Below are 22,813 nucleotides of genomic sequence, written 5' to 3' on the forward strand. Positions count from 1 at the left end.
TCTGTAATGGTTCAGGCAGGAGCTGAAGAAGGGACCCACACTAGAGTGTGACAGGGAGGGAGGAGGGGCGTGGGCCCCAGAGAGCCTTAAGCAGGGCAGGCTTTAGTGATGGGATTGCCAGTGTGGGAGGCATTGGAGATAACACTCAGGTTTCTGACCACAGGAACTAGTAGCAGACAGTTTTAAGGAATACAAAAACACAGGCAAGTATTGGGGTTATGGGCAGAGGAAAATGAATTTGAAGAGTTTGGGGACATCCAGACAATGCAGGTGCTGGATCAATAGTTGTGCACAAAACAGGTCAAAATCCCTATTCTCAGGGAACTCACATTCTCATGGGAGAGAAGATGATACACAAGTAAGAAAACAATTAGTATACTGGAATTCACCATGCAGGTCGGAGACTTGGGGGAGAGGCGGAAAGGATCTGGGAATTGTCAGATTACAGGTGGTGATTAAAGCCGAGCAGGTGAAGGAGAGTGCCCCAGGAGAGCGAGAGGGAGCTACAACTGAATCCTGGAAACAGACACTAAAGGCCAGAAGCCTCGAGAAGAACCCAGCTCAAAAGGTCGGAAGAGAAGAGCAATCAGAAAGCAGAGGCAGCATTCCAAGGAGGGAGTGATCAGTGTTCTCAAATACTGTAGGGAAGAACGAACATTAGGCAGAAGGGGGGTTTCAGTGGAGTGGCTTGGGGGAACCCAGATTATAACTATGAAGTAAAGAGACTGCAAAGGGGGAGATTGGCCTGAGGCCTAAGGCAAGGGTCTGGTTCCTTGACCAGGGTCACGAGGCAGAAGTCTGGGTGCTAGAACTGGAGCTCAGCTCAGAGGAAACCTGGAAGCCAGGATGATTTGAACTTTCCACTTTAAATTCTCCCTGAAGAATGACCCAACGCCTAGGCAGGACTCAACTCGAAAGTAGGCTCAGGGCAGGGAGCAAAGCAAGTCATTACGGATGTGCAGGAAACTGCTTACCTGACAGAGGCACCCAAGGCTGGAGATGAACCTTTGAGACCAACAGCGCCTATGGACCAGTTAGAAATTAACTTAAAATCCAAGTTCTGCTGTGGGTTGATTCAACTTTTTTTTTAAATGTGTTTTGTTTTCAAGTTTCTGTTTCCAGAGATAGGCTAATGCTGATCATGTCATTCCACCACTTAAAAAACCCTCTGTTGGCTCCCATTGTGGTTATGACAGAAGTGTCATTGAGGGACGCCAGTTGGCCAGCTGAGGCAGCACGTGACAAACCTCCATGGCACCAAATATGGCGGTCCCTGAGTCCAGAGGCCCAGAGGTGGCTCGTTTCCTGCAGATGCTAACCCAAATCATAAACCATTTTATTTTATTATTTTTTAAAGATTTTATTTATTCGACAGAGATAGAGACAGCCAGTGAGAGAGGGAACACAAGCAGGGGGAGTGGGAGAGGAAGAAGCAGGCTCATAGCGGAGGAGCCTGATGTGGGCCTCGATCCCGTAACGCCAGGATCACGCCCTGAGCTGAAGCGTGAGCCAGAGGCAGACGCTTAACCGCTGTGCCACCCAGGCCCCCCCATAAACCATTTTAAAATGAGAGGGAAGTCCATAATTATTCATTTACAGTGAGAAATATAACCGTCAAACCATTTAAGATAGAATGTAAGCTCTTTGAAGATGGGACTCTAGAGCATTGTGCCTGGCACAGAGGAGGCACTCAGTAGGTTTTTATTAAGTGGATGGTTTCAAAAAGAAGAAAAAAAGGTAGGAAAGAAGGCAGGGAGAGAGAGCAAGAAAGTGAAATTCTTGGCCAAGAAGTAGTGCAAAATACAAATCAAAACTCCAATGAGGTAGATAGCACCTCATACCTGTTAGAATGGGTATTATCAAAAAGACAAGAGAAAGCAGGTGTTAGGGGCACCTGGGTGGCTCAGTCGGTTAAGAGTCCGCCTTTGGCTCAGGTCATGGTCTCAGGGCTCTGAGATTGAGCCCTGCATCAGGCTCCCTGCTCAGCGGAGAGCCTGCTTCTCTCTCTTCCCCTTCTTCCTACTTGTGCTCTCTCTCTCTCAAATAAATAAAAATCTAAAAAAAAAAAAAAAAGCTGGTGTTGGGGAGGATGTGGAGAAAAAGGAACGCTTCTGCACTGTCGGTGGGAAGGTAAATTGGTGCAGCCACTATGGAAAACAGTATGGAGATTCCTCAAAAATGAAAAATAGGACTACCATGTGATCTAGCGATTCCACTTCTGGGTATTTATCCAAAGGAAATGAAATCACTGTCTCAGAAGAATATCTGCATCCCCATGTTCATAGCAGCTTTACTTACAACAGTCAAGACATGGAAAGAACCTAAGTGTCCACTGATGGGATGAATGGATAAAGAAAATATGGGGTGTGTGTGTGTATACACACATATGGGATGGAATAGTATTCAGCCAAGAAAAAGAAGGAAATCCTGCCATTTGTAATAACATGGATGGGTGTTGAGGCCATTATGCTAAGTGAAACAAATCAGACAGAGAAAGACAAATATTGTATGACCTCACTTATGCATGAAATCTAAAAAAGACCCACAGAGACACAGAGAACAGTTTGGGGGTTGCTAGAGGAGGGGGTGGGGGATGGGTGAAATGAGTGAAGGTGGTCAAAAGATACGAGCTTCTAGTTGTAAGGTAAATAAGTTCTGGGGATGTCAGGTACAACGTGGGGACTATGTTAACAATATTGTATGTTTGAAATCACGAGAAAAATAACTCTGTGAGGTGATGGATGTTAACTTACTGTGGTAGCCATTTTGCAACATATACATGTATGTAATCATGTACACTTAAAGCTAATACAATGTTATATGTCAATTATATCTCTATAAAACTCGGGCGGAAAGTGAAATTCTCATCGTAACTGAAAACCCCGTTCTCTCTCTGTAGGAATGCTATTGAGGAACCAGTTTAAAATCTGATGATGGCTTAGCTCTGATTCCTTCCTCAGACTGAGCACCACCAGACAGAGCCATGCAGTATTCGCCTTCGCATCCCCAATCCCAGCTCCCAGGAGATGCTTAGCACATCACGTGTGCTGAGTTTATTCATATGTAAATGTCCGTTATCTCAGGATCTTAGAAAGGGCTGCTTTTTCTGAATTGTAGTCCACATTTGCTTGAATGGCTCCCAGGATCATTTTTTTTTTTCTTCCTGAAGACAAAGCCACAGTTTTGCTCGGTCTAAGTCAGGCATGGCTTGCCCCATTCTTGCTGGTGCTTGCTTTAGGAATGGACATGTGACCCAATGGGGTAGAGATGGGAAGGGGAATCTCTTGGAAGGTTTCTTGAGGAAGTGCGCTTTGCTCTCAAAAAGGGACACACAAAAATAACAGTCCTTCTTCCACTGGGCATTGTCATGGATGTGAGGCCTGGGGTGCTTGCAGACATCTAGATACCAGTGAGAGAATGAAGCCAAAATCTGAACGTGGTTAGAACCAAGAAAATCACAGAGAAGCAGACCTAGGGTCTAGAGATCCTGCATCTTGAGCTGCCCTACTACAGACTGTGTTATGGGAAATGACAAATGCCCTTACTAGTAGCTTAAACTATTTTGAATCAGAGTTTCTAATTGTTGCAACAGAAAGCTTGCCTGGCTAAGATGGTTATACCATGATGGATGGTGAGTATACTTTTGTAAGATCCTTGAGTCACTCTAGTGTTGCAGGTTTAGACCAATCGATCTGATTACCTAACCCCAGGAAGGTTAGACTGACCTAAGTTGTGACTACCTTTTTTTTTTTTAAGATTTATTTATTTTAGAGAGAGAAAGAGAGAGCCTTTGCTCATGTTGCGGGGGGGAGGGACAGAGGGAGAGCCAGACAAGCAGACTCCCCACTTCTGCTTGATCCTGTGACCCGGAGATCATGACCTAAGGCAAATCAAGAGTCAGATGCTTAACTGACTGGGCCACCCAGGCGCCCTGAGTTTTGACTGCTTTTTGAACAGGCTTTGCATGAGGAATGGAGTGGGAGGATCCTAGGTGATCTGGGAGTTTAAACAAAAGTTTAAAACAAAGTTGGGGCACCTGGGTGGCTCAGTCAGTTAAGCATCCGACTCTTGATTTCAGCTCAGGTCATGATCTCAGGGTTTTGGGATCGGGCCCCTACTCTGGCTTCAGCTCCGTGCTGGGCATGGAGTCTGCTTGTCTGTCTCCCTCTGCTCCTCCCCACTGCTCGCTCACTCTCCCTCCCCCTCTCTTTCTCACTCTCTCTCAAATAAATAAATAAGATCTTAAACAACAACAACAACAACCAAAGTCTTCATTTTCAGAAGCAAAGATGCTCAGAGAAACCACTATTATAATGTGTAGGAAATAAAAATGTGGACACGGGAACTGACATGAAAAAAAATATTAATGATTTTATAGCAGCTTTTCAGATTTTAGTCTTATATTAAGGAAGGGGGACTTGGGATTGAAGTCTCCTGTCTTCTGCCCACATCGTTAAAATGAGATTTTATCCTTACAGAGATGAGAAGACGGTGAAAAGCAATTATTAGCTACTTCCTCCCTCAAGGGCGCCTGGGTGGCTCGGTTAAGCATCTGACTCTTGGTTTAGGCTCAGGTCCTGATCACAGGGTCATGAGATCAGGCTCTGCACTCAGGTTGGAGTCGGCTTGAGATTCACTGTCTCCCTCTCCCTCTCCCCTTCCCTCCATGCACGTGCACGCATTCTCTCCCTCTCTCTCTCTCAAATAAATAAATTTTTTTAAAGATTTATTTATTTATTCGATAGAGATAGAGACAGCCAGCGAGAGAGGGAACAAAAGCAGGGGGAGTGGGAGAGGAAGCAGCAGGCTCATAGCAGAGGAGCCCGATGTGGGCCTCGATCCCATAACGCTGGGATCACGCCCTGAGCCGAAGGCAGACGCCTAACCACTGTGCCACCCAGGCGCCCCTCAAATAAATAAATTTTAAAAAAAGATACTTCCTCCCTCAAATACAAGACATAACATGTAAGCACTGAGTCTTGTATTTACACCAAGATTTCTAGTTCTGGCTCCCACTATTACAGAATGACCAGCCTGCCTCCTGTGATGGCATGTAAGCTTTATAGCATGAATGCTATGGTTATCCATTGAAAATTATTTTATAATGAGAATCAAATTATTAGTATTGCTGAAAAGGTGGGATCTCGGCTGTAGGTCAAGTTTTCACAGGGACAGTCACCACCGTCCTACTAATCATGGAGGGGAAAAGATGCTTCTCTCAGATGGAAAACAGAAACTGAGTAGGAAAGCCCCAGAAGGTGCAAGTCTGGTTGTACATTACTTGTACCACAATTACTGATGGTCCTTAAATAATATGAAAAGATGCTCAATCTCACCCCTAATATGAAAAATGCAAAGTAAAACTACTCTGAACATTTTTTCACTTGTAAGATTGGCAAAGAGCTACAAGTTGGCCTATCATTTGCCCGTGTCCAGTTCTCTACTTCGGAGGCTATGGAGGATGCAAGACCCTGGTTCCCCTTCATTGAGGCTTGGCGTGCGACTCGTCCTGATCCATAACACTGCAGGCAGAGTTAACCTACTTCCCCTGGGCTGAAGCATGTAATAGCTGGTGTTCTTAAATGAAAGAGACTCTCCAGTTCTGTTCTAAAATTCAGCTACTAAGGGAGAAGGTCAAGTGTTCCACCTGGGGTAGCTTCCGGATGGTGGAGCTTCCACCAGCCTGGAATGCTGAGTTGCTGCTCAGAGGAACACTGCCCTGCCTGCATACAAGTCAGAAATAAACCTTTGGGGGCGCCTGGGTGGCTCAGTCGTTAAGCGTCTGCCTTCAGCCCAGGGCGTGATCCCAGAGTCCTGGGATCGAGCCCTGCATCGGGCTCCTCCGCTGGGAGCCTGCTTCTTCCTCTCCCACTCTCCCTGCTTGTGTTCCCTCTCTCGCTGGCTGTCTCTCTCTGTCAAATAAATAAATAAAATCTTTAAAAAAAACAGGGGCGCCTGGGTGGCGTAGTCGTTAAGCGTCTGCCTTTGGCTCAGGGCATGATCCCAGTGTTCTGGGATCGAGCCCCACATCAGGCTTCTCTGCTAGGAGCCTGCTTCTTCCTCTCCCACTCCCCCTGCTTGTGTTCCCTCTCTCGCTGGCTGTCTCTCTCTGTCAAATAAATAAATAAAATCTTTAAAAAAAAAAAAAAGAAAAGAACTAAACCTTTGTTGTCTTAAGTCACTGCTGCATGAGTCCCGCCTCGCCTAACGCAATGTCAATAAGGCCATGGGGAAACAGGCATTCTTTAATGTTACTGCGAAGGACAAAATGGTATGATCTTCAAGGAGGGCAGTTTGACCATATGTATAGATGTGCATTTATCCTCTAATCTGCCGTCCCACTTTTGGGAATTCATTCTACAGAAATACCTGCTGTTGTAGATTAAATGTCTGTGTCCCTGTAAAGTACATGTGATGGTATTAGGAAGTGGGGCCTATGGGAGGCGATTAGGTCATGAAGGTGGAGCTCTCATGAATGTAATTAGTGCCTTTATCAAAGAGACCCCAGACCCCAGGCAGCTCTCCCCTGAGTCCACCTGCTTCCATGTGTCAAGTGCACTCTTGCCTTAATAAACTTTCCTGACTGTGTGGCTCATCCTCAAAAAAAAAAAAAAAAGAGAGAGAGAGACTCCAGGGAGCCCCCTCAACCCTTCCTTCTGCCATGTGAGGACACAGGAACCAGGAAGTGGGCTCTCACCAGATAATGAATATGCAGGTGTCTTGACCTTGGAGTTCCCAGCCACCAGAACGGTGAGATATAAATTTCTGTGTATAAGCCACCCAGTTGTTGGTAACGTACTATGGCAGCTGAAATCAACTAAGACACCTGCATATATATGAAATTATATGCATACAAAGTTATACTTTGAGGTGCTGTTTATAACAAGAGTTTGGGAATGCTCTGAGTACCTGCCTACAGAAACAGGTTAAATAAGCTATGGTATATGTTCATAGTGGAATAGTAAGTAAATGTAAAAACAAACAGCAAAGGAGGTCTCTACATACATGGAATTGTTTCCAGAATATATTATTAGATTTATTTATTTTTTTAAATTTTTTTTAAAGATTTTATTTATTTGACAGAGAGAGATAGCCAGCGAGAGAGGGAACACAAGCAGAGGGAGTGGGAGAGGAAGAAGCAGGCCCACAGTAGAGCAGGGAGCCCAACGCAGGGCTCAATCCCAGGACCCCGGGATCACGCCCTGAGCCAAAGGCAGACGCTTAACGACCGAGACACCCAGGCGCCCCTGTTAGATTTTTTTTTAAAAGCCAGATGCAGAAGCGTGGATATAATGTTTCCTTTAGTGTAAGACAGGGGAAAATAAAAAATTTTTTAAGTAGACTCCATGCCCAGCCTGGAGCCCAATGCGGGGCTTGAACTCACAACCCTGAGATCAAAACCTGAGCTGAGACCTAGAATCAGACACTCAACCGACTGAGCCACCCAGGCACCAAGAAAATAAGACATTCTTATTATTTTTACTTGCATAAGGAATCACTTGTGTACTACACAAAGAGCAAATAAAAGTGGTAAACTAAAGCGGCCTCCAAGATAGATGGGATAGGTATATCGTATTTTTTATTTGAACCATAAGAATGCATTACCTAGTTTTTTGTTTGCTGGTTTGGGTTTTTGTTTTTGTTTTTGTTTTTGTTGTTTTTAAATATAACTCAGGACTCTCCAGGTCAATCACATGAGTCTCTTGAGATGGGGCCTGGGTGGGTTTGGGGTTTTTTTCTGATTTGTTTTTTGGCTTTTATGCTGCTCAAGTGATCAGATGTTCAGAAAGGTTTAAGAATCACTGTTTTATGCCTCAGTCTCAGATGAAACACGGCATCAGAGAAGTACAGTTGACCCTTGAACAACATAGGGGTTAGTCAAAAATTCTATCCAGTCAAAAATCCACATGTAGGAGCGCCTGGGTGGCTCAGATGGTTAAGTGTCTGCCTTCGGCTCAGGTCATAATCTCAGGGTCCTGGGACCAAGTCCTGCATCAGGCTCCCTGCTCAGTGGGGAGTCTGCTTCTCCCTTTCCCTCTCCCTCTGCCTCTCTCTCCCCCACCCCAGCTTGTTCTCTCTCTCTCCCTCGCTCACTCTCTTGCTCAAATAATCAAAATCTTTAAAAAAGAAAAAAAAATCATAAGGAAGGGGAGCCTGAATGGTTCAGTTGGTTAAGCATCTTCCTTGGACTCGGGTCATGATCCCAGGGTCCTGGGACTAAGCCCCATGTCTGCTCCACGCTCAGCAGGGAACCAGCTTCTCCCTCTCCCTCTGCCTCTTCCCCCCAACCCCGCTTATGCTCTCTCTTTCTCTGCTCTCCCCCCCAATTAAATAAACAATTTTCAAAAAAAAATCATAAGAGGAAATACATTTGTAATAGTGTACTGTATTTATCAATAAAGATACACATGTAAAGGGACCCCTCTAGTTCAAACCTATGTTGTTCAAGGGTCAACTGCAGCTTTTGTGTTGTGGGTGTGGGTAGTTTTTGGTCTTTGCTCTGTTTTCTAGAACCTAACTCTGGTGGCTCCAGTCCTCCCTTATGGACGGGATGCTATCCCTAGATGAAGGAGCTCCATCTGGGCGGGATAAATGTTGATGGTGCTGTGGGATATAACCAGGGATCATGTGCCAGGCTGTCTGAAACAGGGAGCCGGCTAGACACAGAGATGAGTAAGATGCAAGCAAACAGTGAATTGAATTATCAGGGGTGTGATGGTAATGAGGGACCTTTTTCAGGGGAGAGAAGGTCTGTAGAGGTTGTGTTAGTCACCCAAAAAATCCTAAGTCACACTGGGAACGGGACAGAGACACACATTCCATATGGAAGATGGCAAACTATGTCAGGGGCCGAATGTAGCCCTCTGACTTTTTGTATGGCCCGTGGCCAAAGCATGGCTTTACACCTTTAAATGGCTGGGGGGGAGGGGAATGAAAAGAAGGATATCTCATGACACGTGAAAATTATGTGAAATTCAAACCTCAGGGGGCATAAAGTTTTATTGAAATAAATCTACACTCACACCCATTGGAAGAAAGCCACGTGTTGTTTTTAGCTGCTTTCCTACTACAGCGGCAGAGCTGAATCGTCGTGATAGAGACTATACGCGGCACTCTCCTCCCTTCGCACTGCTGCTCGGCTCTGCCCCCTACGAATTGCAGTGACGCAGTTTTTAACTCAGTAGAGCTCCAAATGCCATGTGCTGTCATTGCACCGCGGCATTTTATTTGTTCACTGCCCACGCACGTGCATCATGAAAAGAAGAAAAGCAAACTGAATATCACACTTCCAAGGCAAAGTGGAGAGTAGATTTTTTTTCGTTTTGAATTAAATGGCAATGCATCGGGTTTATCATACAGTGACGTCATATCTGCTGAAAGAACGCAATATATATCAACTTACACTAATCAGTCATCATAGTGTCCCCAACTCACAGGAAAACGACAGTCAGAAAAAGAAAATTCAAGATGGAATGGCTCAAAGCTCATCAGAATCTCTTCACAAAAATACATGAAAATGAAGTTGCCATCAGAGTGATTTCCAAGTGGCTCATTTGTTAGCCAAAGAAAGCTGCTTACTGATGCTGCGGTAATTAAATTGTGTCCAGAGAAAATACACTCGTCTTAAACTCTTAGTCATTCAGTGAGAACAGTTGCTCAAAGATTAGAGGACACTGGGAGCATCATCAATAGTCAATTAAAAACAAGACAGGTTCCGGTTCAAGATGGGGATACAGGAAGATCCTGAACTCACCTCCTCCCACAGACACACTGAGTCTACAGCAACATAGGGAACGATTTCTTCTTTAAAAAACAAAAAACTAAAGGCTGGTTGAATGGCAACTGTCCTTCAGGCAAACGAGAAGAAAACCACACTGAAGCAGGTAAGAGAAGCCGAGAAACAATCTTGCCGTAAATCCCACTCCTAATGCAGCGACCCACAAGCAGCGGAGAACTCAAAACTCCCTGAGGAGCGAAGCGTTTGAACGGCATGTCAGGTACCTCAACTTTTAGGACCCGCACCTCAGAGACAAGCCCAGAACACAGAACTTCGAAAACCAGTGTGGCCTCCTTCCCAAACCCACAAGATTATAGCGATCTGAGAGACAATGCCTCTTACAAACCTGCGGGCTTGGACTTACCCACCCCAGAGCCCAGCCCAGAGGCAGCTCATAGAGCCCAGACTTAAAGTGAGAGAGGCCCACCCGCTTATATCGAAGGGTAGGCCTGAGGGGCAGGCGTCTAAGTAATTTTACACACACATCTAGGAGCATGCTGGAGTACTCTCTGGGATGGAGACTGGTGGGTGCTATCTTCGCGCTCTCCCTTTGCCATGCTCCAGAGCACCAGTATCTTCCAGAAGGAAGCTTTTACATATGTCAGGCTCAGGGGACACCTACTAACGACCTGGCTCTGGAGGCCAAGAGAGATTGTGTTGCTGGTTCTATGAGACTGTAAGAATCAGGGTCACTCAGAAAGGAGCTCTTAGGGGCGCCTGGGTGGCACAGCGGTTGAGCGTCTGCCTTCGGCTCGGGGCGTGATCCCGGCGTTGTGGGATCGAGCCCCACATCGGGCTCCTCTGCTATGAGCCTCCTTCTTCCTCTCCCACTTCCCCTGCTTGTGTTCCCTCTCTCGCTGGCTGTCTCTATCTCTGTCAAATAAATAAATTAAAAAATCTTTAAAAAAAAAAAAAAAGAAAGGAGCTCTTAGCCCCTGTTTGGCACCCTGATTTTTGTGTCTGTTGCCAGGGGACACCTCTACATTGCCTGGCTTTGGTGAGACCTATGCTGCAGGATCCCACAAGACTGTAACCAATGGAGAAAGAGTTCTTAAAAAGCTACCATCCCCTGGACACAGCAAGAGGCAATGGATGCAGGAGCTGTCTTCCTATGAAGGAGGCCTAGTAGCTAATCATCATGAGATTTTTGCAACTGATCCCCAGGAGTCACTGCCAGATCCCCTGGCCAGTAGGGCTTATGGGTGCAGTCCCATGGGACTGTATATATATGTGCATATTTTTAAAAGCTGCTGCCTGAGGGTCTGGCTTTCAAACAACCTGAGTCTAGGTGCTGAGATCTTTCAGTTAGGGACACTGACAAGTCTTGACACAGCTTCAACTACTGGGAGCTATTAGAAATATAATACATTGCCTGGACAAGCACAAAGGTTTGGGAGACAACAAAGAGCTAGGGCAGGTTTGAATGACAAGACCTACCTCCTAAATGACGCCATTCTTTCAAGACGGGCAGAGGTGGCTGTTTCATCTACTGTACAGAAACAGAGAGAGTCAGGCAAAATGAAGAAACAGAGGAATATATATACCAAATGAAAGAACAAGATAAAACCTCAAGAAAAAAAAAAAACCTTAATGAAACAGAGAGAAGTAATTTACCTGATCAAGAGTTCAAAGTAAGGGTCATAAAGTGCTCACCAACTGGGGAGAAGAATGGATGAACACAGTGAGAATTTCAACAAAGAGATGGAAGATATAAGAAAGTACCAAATAAAAGTCAAATAGCTGTAGAATTCAATAACTGAACTAAGAAATACACTAGGGTTTATCACCAGACTTGATGAAGCAGAAGAAAGAATCAGTCAACTGAAAGACAATGCAGCAGAACTCACTCAATCAGAGCAGCAAAAAGAAAAAAGAAAAAAGTAAAGACAGCATAAAGGAGTTATGGGATAAGATCAAACGGACTAACACGTGCATTGTAGGAGAAGGAGCCAAGAAGAGAAAGGGGCAGAAATCTTTTTTGAAGAAATAATAGCTGAAAACTTCCCTAACCCAGGAAAGTAACCAGATATCCAGATCCAGGAAGCCCAAAGAGTTCCAAATATAATGAACTCAAGGGGACCCACACCAAGATACATTATAAATAAAATGCCAAAAGTTAAAGACAAGGAAAAAATATTAAAAGCAGCAAGACAAAAACAACTTGTTTTGTACAAGAAAACAAGAAAACTTGTTTTCTCCATTAGACTATCAGCAAATTTTTCAGCAGAAGCTTTGCAGGCCAGGGCACCTGGGTGGCTCAGTTGGTTAAGCGTCTGCCTTCGGCTCAGGTCATGATCCCAGGACCCTGGGATCAAGCCCCATGTTGGGCTCCCTGCTCAGTGGGGAGTCTGCTTCTCCCTCTCCCTCTACTCCTCCTCCCCACCTGTGCTCTATCTCTCTCTCAAATAAATAAATAAAATCTTAAAAAAGAAGAAGAAGAGGAAGAAGCAGCAGCAGCAGCAGCTTTGCAGGCCAGAAGGGACTGGCATGAGATATTCAAGGAAAACAAAAAACAAAAAACTTCCAACAAACAATGCTCTACCCAGCACAATTATTCAGAATTGGAGGAGAGATGAAGAGTTTTCCTGACAAGCAGAAGCTAAAGCACGACCATCACCACTAAAAGGGGCCTTATAAGAAATGTTAAGATGAGGGGCACCTGGGTGGCTCAGTCGTTAAGCGTCTGCCTTCGGCTTAGGGCGTGATCCCAGGGTCCTGGGATCGAGCCCTGCTTTGGGCTCCCTGCTCTACTGGGGGCCTAGTTCTTCCTCTCCCACTCCCCCTGCTTGTGTTCCCTCTCTTGCTGGCTCTCTCTCTGTGTTAAATAAATAAATAAAATCTTTTAAAAAAATGCTAAGATGAAAAGAAAAGACCCTAATTAGTAACAACAAAACATGAAAGGAGACCTGTCACTGAAAAGGTAAATATATAGTAAAGGTACTGAATTAATCACATATAAAGCTAGTATGGAGGCTAAAATAGGAAAGCAGTAAGAATTACTATGATGACCATAATTGGTGAAGGGATACACAAGATAAAAAGATGTCAAATGTGGGGCACCTGGGTGGTTGGGTTGGTTGAGCGTCCAGCTCTTGACTTTGGCTCAGGGAATCATCCCAGGGTTGTGAGATTGAGCCCTGCGTCGGGCTCTGTGCTGGGGATGGAACCTGCTTTGGATTCTCTCTCCCTCTGCCCATTCCCCCCTAAAAAATAAACTTAAAAAAAATGTAAAATGTGACAACGAAAACATAAAATGTGGGGGTGCCTGGCTGGCTCAGTCAGAGGAGCATGCAACTCTTAATCTTGGGATTGTGAGTTAGAGCCCCACGTTGGGTGTAGAGACTACTTAAATAAATAAAAAATTTTTTAAAAACTTGGAAAAAATGGGACACTTATTCACATTCTTGTCATTCTGACAATATCAGAAAAGAAAACTAACACACACACACACACACACACACACGATATGTTGGTTACAAGAGGGAGAGGCAAAGTCATCTGTAAATCTAGATCATATTCAGCTGTAGCAATATTGAAGTCCCTCTGGCCAGAAGAAGGACACAGAGAAGATGTTTCTGACAAAAAAACAAAAAACAACAACAAAAACAAAACCAATGATTTTGAGTGATTTTCCTTGATGATTATCAACAGGGTGGGAGATATTACCAACAGTGCTCAGTTGCTGTTGTTTGAGGTGTCAATGCCAAGTTTGAAGTCGTTGAAAAATAAGGGTCTTTGAGGAATCTGCATGGAACAATAGATAAGAATATTTTCGAAAAAATTGAGAAAGCGCGAATTAGATATAACCTGAAGGGGAATCTGCTAAGATGTGTTAATTGATGGAGGTAAAACTTTGTGAAGCAGGAAAAGGTTTAGTCGGATAAATACATAAAGCTCTAGAAGAGATAAGGCCTTTAGAGCCTATTCATTCAAATTAGCAGGAACTAATCTGCAGAAAATATTTGAATCTATCTTATGTTACTGAACTAGAATTATTAACAGTAAACTTGTATTTATCCGTCATCATGTCTACGAGGTTGTGTCAGGGATAGAAGCTGAAAACCGTGATTTGCTCTACTATACAGTGCTTTGATGGCTTAGCAATGGTAAAGTTTTATCGCAGTTTTTTTTTCTTCAGCTCAGAACTGAGATAGAAATTTTTCAGAATAAAGAACCATTCGAAACCGTCATTACTGAATAATGGGAAATTAGCTTTTTTTTTTTTTTTTAAGATTTTATTTATTTATGTGACAGAGAGACAGCCAGTGAGAGAGGGAACACAAGCAGGGGAGTGGGAGAGGAAGAAGCAGCCTCCCAACGGCGGAGCCCGATACGGGACTCGATCCCGGAACGCTGGGATCACGCCCTGAGCCGAAGGCAGACGCCCAACGACTGCGCCACCCAGGCGCCCCGGGAAATTAGCTTTTACTACAAGCTTGACAGTGTTTCTCAATGAATTAAAGCAAAAATTACAGAGCAAAACAGTGCTTACATGTGAAATGTATACGGTAGCAGTCATTTTGACAATAATGTTTTGAATCACAAAGAATGTAAAACAGCGTTATGCACTTCCTGTAATGTCAAAAATTAAAACAAGAAGCAGTATCTCCAGACCTTGATGTTAAGTGCAATGGAAATTTCCATATTTCAAAATCCATGTCATTGTGCAATTGAAGAGCTTCCACCTAACCTTCAAACGCAAATGACTAATCTGCAATGTAACAACAAGCTAAAAGGCAAACATCAGGAGAAGAATCTAACAGAATTCTATACGCGCCTTCCAACACTAAATATGCTCAATTAAAACCATGCTCATGGACTGACAGCAGTATTGGCAGTACCATTTGGTGGAGACATTTTCGAAGATGAAATATATAAGTCTCATTACAGATCAGCATTAATAGCTGAAGACGTGATCATAAGGAACACTCACCTTGAACCTAATTAAGCAAAATGTCATCCCAAAGAATTCCATTCTTCTCATTTGCATACCTGAATGATAAAAAAGTTATACTCAATTACTATTATATTTTGAATTTTATTTAACACATTTGTAGGAATTCTTTTTCTCTTGTCACACAAGTACCTACATAAATAATACTGTTGATTTTCCTCTTGGCCTGAAAAGCCTAAAATATTTACTATCTGGCCCTTTACAGAAAAATCTGACGTCGTGTCGTGTCCCCCCGCACCAACCCGCCGGGGTGTAAAGAGTTGAATGGAACTGATTTCTCTGAGCCAAGTCCTCTAGTGGAAGAATCATCCTGTTCAGAATTTTACTCATGACATTCCAGAGTGCCCTCCAGCCCACAAGTAACTAAAGGACAAGAAGGTGAACTTTATATAAAAGAAGTGACAGAGCAATTACAACTACATTAGAAAATGGCAAGGAGAACATGACCACACTTTAAAACACTGGAATAGGGGCACCTGGCTGGCTCAATCAGAAGAGCATGTGACTCTGGATCTCAGGATCATGAGTTCAAGCCCCATGTTGGGCACAGAGATTAGTAAAAAAATAAATAAATAAAACTTAAAAAAAAAATCACTAGAATAAAGTGGGCCAATGCTTTCTGTAGTGGCCAATAGTGCTTCTGGGCTATGGCAGCTAAGCCTAGTTCAGAGAGATCACTCCGTGAAAGAAGTGATTATTAAGTTGGTATTTTAAATAGCTTGTTATGGAAAATTATAATGGGGATATGAACAGTATTAGTATTGTAGTAGGAAAGTAATAGGAGGGAAAAATCATCTATGAGCTCCTTTTTTGTTTTAGGGAGATAAACTTGGAAATATATGTAAAACAAGGGAGAATAATGACGGAGAAAATTGATGAGAGAGAAAATTTATTGCATAGGAGGAAAAGATCTAGAAAAAATAGGTTCATAAATTCAGTAGAAACTCAACAGTTCAGTCAATCATTGTGGAGAAAACGTCTGAGAACTGCTGACCTTACTCAGTGAAAGAAATAAATCAAGTATCCACACCTACATGGTCGTGTCTCTTCCACTCTCAGAATTATTGCCGGAAAAGAATCAAGGGCGGGACAAAGGGACAGATACTTGTTTGAGAGAGAGAGAGAGAGAAAAAAAAACAGGAGTGGGGGGAGGGGCAGAGGGCGGGGGAGAAGCGGACTTCCCACTGAGATCACGACCTGAGCTGAAGGCAGCCACTGAATCTACTGAGCCACCCAGGTGCCCCTAAGTGATTCCTTGTTGCTTCTTCATTCATTTCCATTTTGTTATATCTTAGCGTCTAGAAACATTTTTTGGACTTTTTTTTTTAAAGCTTGTCTCAGCTGTGCTAAGGAAGAGTAAAGAAAAACACTTAAGGGGCGCCTGGGTGGCACAGCAGTTAAGCGTCTGCCTTCGGCTCAGGGCGTGATCCCGGTGTTATGGGATCGAGCCCCACATCAGGCTCTTCTGCTGTGAGCCTGCTTCTTCCTCTCCCACTCCCCCTGCTTGTGTTCCCTCTCTCGCTGGCTGTCTCTATCTCTGTCAAATAAATAAATAAAATCTTTAAAAAAAAAAAAAAAGAAAAACACTTAAAAAAGTTTTATTGTGAAAAATTCCAAACATATACAAAAGTAGAATACTATATTCATCCTCCCCACCCTGCCCCAAACACACATCACGTCACCTGGCTTCAACAATTACCCACACAGGGACATTCTTGTTTCCACCTTTATCCAGGCCACACTCCATTCCCCAGCAGACCACTTTGAAGCAAAAGGACAGACATTTTGATCCATCTGTAAGAGAAGTTTTTCAAGAGGGGATCATGGCACTTTGTCAGTAGAATGATGGTTGTATCTGAAATTCAAACTGGGGGCAAATCCAACCACTTTTGTGTATTCTGAGACTGATATTCCTTCCTGGTGCTAAAATTTACTTTGGAAGACATCAGTGTCCTGATCAGCAAAACGAAGAAAATGGACTAAATTATAGGCCGTTGTGTGACGGTAAAGTGAGACTTTGACTTCGAGTCAGACCACTTGGCTTAAGAGTGTCAGCTCTGCCCCCTGCAAATTACATCATTTATAATAGTTTATGTCAGCATGTCACTTAACCTCTCTGAGCTTCTGGAACATATGTAAAAAAAGACTTCATGGGACTTTGGCTGGAGTAAGTAAAATAATATATTACATGAACTTTTGTGAATTGGAAAGCACTATATAAATTAGGTATTACTGAGTTCTTCGGTTAAGTAAAAGATGACTCAAATTTGAGTTTGCAAATTAGAAAAACACTGACGCAACTGACAGAAAAGGGGAAGCTGAAAGGCACAATTTAATCCAAATGGAAGCTTGTCTTGAACACAGGGGTTAATATAGGGCTCAACATCAGGTCCAAATATCTATTTTAAATACAGTTATTATGTTAATTAACGGGAAATAGTGACACGATCTCCTTACCTTCACTACAGTCGATCTTTATTTTTCTCTGGCTTCTTCTCATCCTTATCCACCTATATTCAGATACTATTTATTTAAGTATATATTATGTGCTGGGCACTGTGTTAAGCACTGGGAATACAAAAAGTAATAGTAAAGTAGGCACGCCTCCAAGATGCTCCAATTAGGAAGGGAGAGAAGCTTATAAGCAATCACAATGGAATGTGATGAGAATTTAGGCTGTGACCACAGTGTTTGCATAGAAATCACAGGGTGTGGTCAGATTTTATTCTACTTTTAGTATATACCTGTTTCAGAGTCACCACTAGACAGGTGACTCCTAAAGCCTTCCTGATTAGCCTACCAAAGGAGAAGCTGTAGAGATGGAGGGACGAGCTGCTCCTACACACAGAAGCGGAGGAGAAAAGTGCTATCAAAGAAGACCAAGAAAGTGTATTTGGAGAGGTAGAAGAAATTGTTAGTGACCCAGAAGTTTAAAAAAATAAAAATTAAAAAAAAAGGATCCCTGGGGGCGCCTGGATGGCACAGCGGTTGGGCGTCTGCCTTCCGCTCAGGGCGTGATCCCCGCGTTATGGGATCGAGCCCCACATCAGGCTCCTCCGCTATGAGCCTGCTTCTTCCTCTCCCACTCCCCCTGCCTGTGTTCCCTCTCTCGCTGTCTCTGTCGAATAAATAAATAAAATCTTTAAAAAAAAAAAAAAAAGGATCCCTGGGGCGCCTGGGTGGCTCTGTCGGTTAAGCATCCGCCTTCCACTCAGGTCATGATCTCAGGGTACTGGGATTGAATCCTGCATGGAGCTCCCTGCTTAGCGGGGTGTCTGCTTCTTCCTCTCCCTCTGCCCACCCTCCTGCTCATGGGTGCACTCTTTGTCTCTCTCTCAAATAAATAAATGTTTATTTATTTTTAAAAAGATTTTATTTATTCATTTTAGACACAGTAATAATAAAATCTCTTATATGTTTAATATATGTCAGGCACTATTCTTTTCTAAGATTTATTTGAAAGAGCGTGAGAGAGGTTATCAGGCACTATTCTAAGCATTTTACATGTATTAGCTTGTTTAATATACGAGCCATAGAATGATTAAGTAATTGGCCCAAGGTCACCCAGCTAGTCAACTGGGAGCAGGATTTGAATCCAAACAGTCAGTTTGGATTCTGTACTGTTCAAGTTCTACCTGAGAATAATATAACATGACAGCATTTGGGGGGGGGGGGGGATGAAAACCTGCTTATGCTGAGTCACAAAAGGCACTAAACCTTGACAATTCCCTTTTAGCTTACCCTAAGATGGATATCACCCATCACCCTAAAACTAGTACATGTTCAACCTGAGGGCTGCAAACTGCCAAAATGAAATTCCATTGACAAAGAGATCTAAGTATAGGTTTGTATGGCCTGCGTCTCCCTTTTTGGACATGCTTTCTATTGCGTCCAGTTACGGGTGTGGTGCTACCACTAATAGGGCACCAATAGCCTGGTGGTTTTTCTCAATAGTCATTCATTCAACAAATATTTCAGCATCAGGTCAGGTCCAGACATTGTGCTAGGCCCAGAAATGAACAAGACATCCAAGATCCCTGCTCTCTCAATATTTCATTCTAGTGCGGGGTGCAGGGCGGGGAAACAGGTCACAAGGACCTGGCGGGAACAGGGTCAGCCATGGGGAATGCGAGAAGATTAACTCAGAGAAGCAGCAGAATCCGGAGCCGACGAGGTCTTCAGGCCACGCCCGAAGGACTCCGCATTTTACTTGTATTAATTAAGCGCTAATGATGGCCAAATTGCACCAGACTGTGGACTTCTTAGACCATTTAATCCTGTCGATCCAACCTTCACAACCCCCCATTTGTGCCTGTCCAGTCTCCTGGCCACGCTGGGTCCCTTAGCCCAGCAGGCCACCTCGGGTCTAGATCAACTCGTCCCTATCTGCTGGTCACCGCAGCCCCCGCGGTCATCTCCTTCCAAAGCCACTTGGACCCACTGAGGCCTGTCCGCCCGTAGGTCTCCCCCAGCGCGGGTCCCCCTGGGCCCCTTGGCCAGCCAGGTCACCTCAGTGCCACGCCTCCACGGCCAGAGATTCCGCACGCACGTTATGCTTTGTTCGCGGAGCAGGTTTTCGAAAAGCCGCTCCCTCTCAACTCCAGCTGCTTTCCTGCCAGAGCTGGGCGAGCCCGCGGCGGTAGCGCCCCCCGCGGCACACCGCAGCCCAGGAAGGGAGTGGCTGAAGCCACCACCTCCTCCTCCGCCACCCCCGCCTCCTCCACCCCCGCCTCCTCCACCCCCGCGTCCTCCACCTCCTCCACCTCCTCCACCTCCTCCACCTTCCCCGCCTTCTCCCGGAACGCGGGAGCGGCCGAAAGCGGCGCACGCCCCGACCGTCACGAGCGTCCTCCTGATTGGCCGCGCCACGCGACATCATGGGGAGGGCCCGGGCGGCAGCTGGGAGCCAGAGCCCGCGCGTGCGCAGATCGAGCGCGCTGAGCGGAGGGGGGAGGTGGCCGGCCGCTTCTCCCGCGTCCGCCATTTTGTTGCTGTGGCTTTTGGGAACGGGCTGGGCAAAACCGCCCCGGAGGCGCGACACTCCTGGGAGTCCGGTGCTTCGTGTGGCGGCGGGATTCATTGCAGAGCCGTGGGGGGCACGGAGTCGGCGCGTTCCGGGCCAGGAGTGACTGGAAGCATCCCCGGTACGCCGGGAAGCCCGATAATCCCGGGGCGGCCTCCGCTGCGGCTCGGCTTCTCCCGCCCCGACCTCGGGCTGTGCCCTGCATTCCCAGGGCCGGCTTCCTCCGTGAGGCGGCCGCGGAGCAGGCGGGCGGCGGCGGAGGATGTTGCGGGCCCGGAGCCGAGAGGAAGGTGCTGTCTCGGCCCTCTAAGCGCGCCTCGAGGTGTGCCAAGAGGCCCTTCCTTGGCCGCAAAGCCGTCTGTCGGGCAAAGGCGTCCAGAACAGACGAGAGCAGCCGCCGCCCCGACTCGCCGCAGAGCTCCGGCCCGACACCATGTCCTCCGCCAGGTTCGACTCTTCAGACCGCTCCGCCTGGTACATGGGGCCGGTGTCTCGCCAGGAGGCGCAGACCCGGCTCCAGGGCCAGCGCCACGGTATGTTCCTAGTTCGCGATTCCTCCACCTGCCCCGGGGATTATGTGCTGTCCGTGTCGGAGAACTCGCGGGTCTCCCACTACATCATCAACTCGCTGCCCAACCGCCGTTTTAAGATCGGGGACCAGGAGTTTGACCACTTGCCGGCCCTGCTGGAGTTCTACAAGATCCACTACCTGGACACCACCACCCTAATCGAGCCCGCGCCCAGGTACGCGAGCGCCCGCGCTTCCCGGGCACACAGCCCACTCCGACCTCGGAGGAGGGTCGATGGCAGGGGCTGGTTCGCTTGGGATCGATCGAAGGGGGTGGGGGTGTGTGATTGACCCCGTTTCACCCCATTCTGAACCAAATTATTTTCCAGAAGGCATTCTGAACGGAAGGCTAGTGTCAGGATCTGGGTCACTGGATGAGGGGATGCGTTTTAAACATGTTTATCGGCGGTTGCATAGTTAAAATGCCCGCTTTCTGCCTTTCGTCACGTTATCTATTGGGTTATCCTACTAAAGAAAAGTTTTTGTTGTTTTTAAACGTTTTTTGGACCACAGACTTCGTTGAGAATCTTAAGGTAGCCATGGCATTTCCCCCTCCCTAAAAATGCACGTACACACAACTTTACACACCATTCAAGGTTCTTGGGCTCCCTGCTCCAGTTTAAGAACTCTTGGACTGCAGCCTTTGGAACGAACAGTCGACAAATGAAAGTGCGCGTTTAGAAACAAAACCTTGAACAGTGAAATATCAGAACCATATATTGATATCTTGGTGCCAAGTTTGAGTTACACCAGACACCTTTTGTTTTATAATTACAGAAATTTTAGAAGAGGGTGCACTGGCTTCAGCGAGGACATATTTTTTAGTTTTTATTGTATAGTTTACCCCCAGGCTCGACCATTAATAGGCCAGAAATCCACTTGATTAAATTCTAGGGAGGAATAAAGCTAGAATGTTAATTACTAAGGGAAATTTTTGAGCGACACTTTAATTCTATTCTAGCTTAATTTTAGAGGTACGTTTTGTACATCTGTAAGACTAATGATTTAGTAAAGCATCCAGCATCCTCTTTTCCAAGTAATATGCATTATTTTATTTGATTATTTGCCTTAATTTGTTTTCAGTGTTTTATCACGTGTCTTTTTTTAAATTATACCAAATTTGAACTGAAGAAATTGCCTGGAATTTTTTTAAGTGAAGGGTATTTTACTGCCCATTTTGCTTCTTGAACTGCTGTTTTAAAAGGATAGGGTGCTGATTTTTGGAATGAGATGTTTCTGATTTTGTAAAATTGCTGAGAAGATGTTCCTCTGAGCTTTAACCATTAAAGGCTATAATAATTAAGGAGCACCCACTGGATGCGTAAGTGTTGCTTCCGTGGAATGAGAGAGAAGAAACAAAGCCATGACAGTATAATGACTGTAAGATTAACTGCTGAACTAAATGGACTTCAAAAACTGGGAGAAAGTGGTTATAAATCAAATAGTGTATAACAAAGACCTAGGCACCAAGAATCTGATTGGTGAAATCTCCAGGTCCCCAAAGATGCTGGTAATTGAAGTCAACTTTCAGCGCAGTATATTCTGATACAAGGGGTTGGAGAAAATATTAGAACCAACTGTAATGAGATTTTTAATATGTTTAAGTGAATTACTTCTCCGACTCGTGGAGGTGAATTAGTATCATTAATTTCAGGCATTTGTTAAGCCATGCTGTGTGCAAGGCATTGTGCTTGCTTTGAGGCGACAGGTATTTTAATACAGTGGTTTCAGAAAGGGTGAGTAAATGGTCTGTTCTCCTTCTAGAGAAAAAAGGAATATGCTGCAGTGGCTTCCCATCACCAACAAAAACAACTCCACATTTTTCATACATATGTCTTTCCAGATACCAAATATAACTTTCTGTTTTGGATGCCTGTCCTGCCCCCACTCCCCACCTTGTTCTTTCTTTAGTGCAGTCCCACTAGGCAACTCATTTAATCCCTGGTAGCCATCCCTGCGTACCTTCTCACACCTTTGTACCTTTGCTCCAGCTGTTGGCTGGGCTGCTGGCTCTTGGTTGATGCTTAGCCCCACCCCGCTCCTCACCTATCGAAATCTTAACTGCTGTTCCGCCCTTCAAATCATAGGGCCTTTCCCTGACCCTCCCACTTACAGCTGTAATTGTTTCTTCTTTTCACTCTCTGCCCCAGGCGTGTTGCTGTAATTTAGGTTTTTATTTTCTGCTGGTATCTCTGAGGGCGATCACAATTCTGATTGACTTAGATCCAGACTGGATTTACTTTCTTAATCTTTGGATTTTCTCCCCCAAGCCTGAAATTCGAAGATTGGTTTGATATGTTTTCAGCCTTCATAGAAAACTAGAGGTACCCTAAAACCTTGGCCAAATGCAAGTCAGTTTAATGCCTCTTCACACCCCAGACAAGATACATTAAGTGGTTTAGGCATCAAAACTGAGTTCTTAAGGCCAGTTTTGTAGCCTTTACCTAGAAGTTCATTTTTAAAATTTTTGCTTAGTGAAAAATTACAACC

The 22,813-nt window shown here is 44.9% G+C and overlaps 1 protein-coding gene and 1 long non-coding RNA gene across 9 annotated transcripts in view; one reads left to right on the forward strand and one right to left on the reverse strand.

Annotated features, from left to right (window-relative positions):
- The window catches only part of LOC113247056 (uncharacterized), a 22,709-nt gene extending 3,282 nt beyond the window's left edge, over nucleotides 1-19,427 (reverse strand). For 2 of the 8 annotated variants that reach the window (XR_008956972.1, XR_008956974.1), the window contains exons 1-7: nucleotides 19,242-19,427; nucleotides 17,190-17,242; nucleotides 16,436-16,526; nucleotides 14,712-14,770; nucleotides 11,393-11,434; nucleotides 11,216-11,267; nucleotides 975-1,023 (exon numbers count right to left, since the gene is read on the reverse strand). This is a non-coding gene — a long non-coding RNA (uncharacterized LOC113247056). Of the gene's footprint in view, nucleotides 1-974; nucleotides 1,024-11,215; nucleotides 11,268-11,392; nucleotides 11,435-13,444; nucleotides 13,523-14,711; nucleotides 14,771-16,414; nucleotides 16,527-17,189; nucleotides 17,243-19,241 lie in introns of all 8 variants that reach the window. The other 6 variants (XR_006408391.3, XR_008956973.1, XR_008956976.1 and 3 more) reach the window with 6 other exon arrangements.
- A 193-nt stretch (nucleotides 19,428-19,620) lies between these two features.
- Nucleotides 19,621-22,813, forward strand: part of CRKL (CRK like proto-oncogene, adaptor protein) — a 40,196-nt gene continuing 37,003 nt past the window's right edge. Inside the window, exon 1 of the mRNA XM_026487869.4 lies at nucleotides 19,621-20,499. Coding sequence (XP_026343654.1) covers nucleotides 20,189-20,499 — 311 coding nt within the window. The 5' untranslated portion in view covers nucleotides 19,621-20,188. The remainder of the gene's footprint in view (nucleotides 20,500-22,813) is intronic.

The sequence above is a fragment of the Ursus arctos genome, unplaced genomic scaffold, assembly GCF_023065955.2.
Source record: "Ursus arctos isolate Adak ecotype North America unplaced genomic scaffold, UrsArc2.0 scaffold_34, whole genome shotgun sequence".
Lineage (NCBI taxonomy): Eukaryota > Metazoa > Chordata > Mammalia > Carnivora > Ursidae > Ursus > Ursus arctos.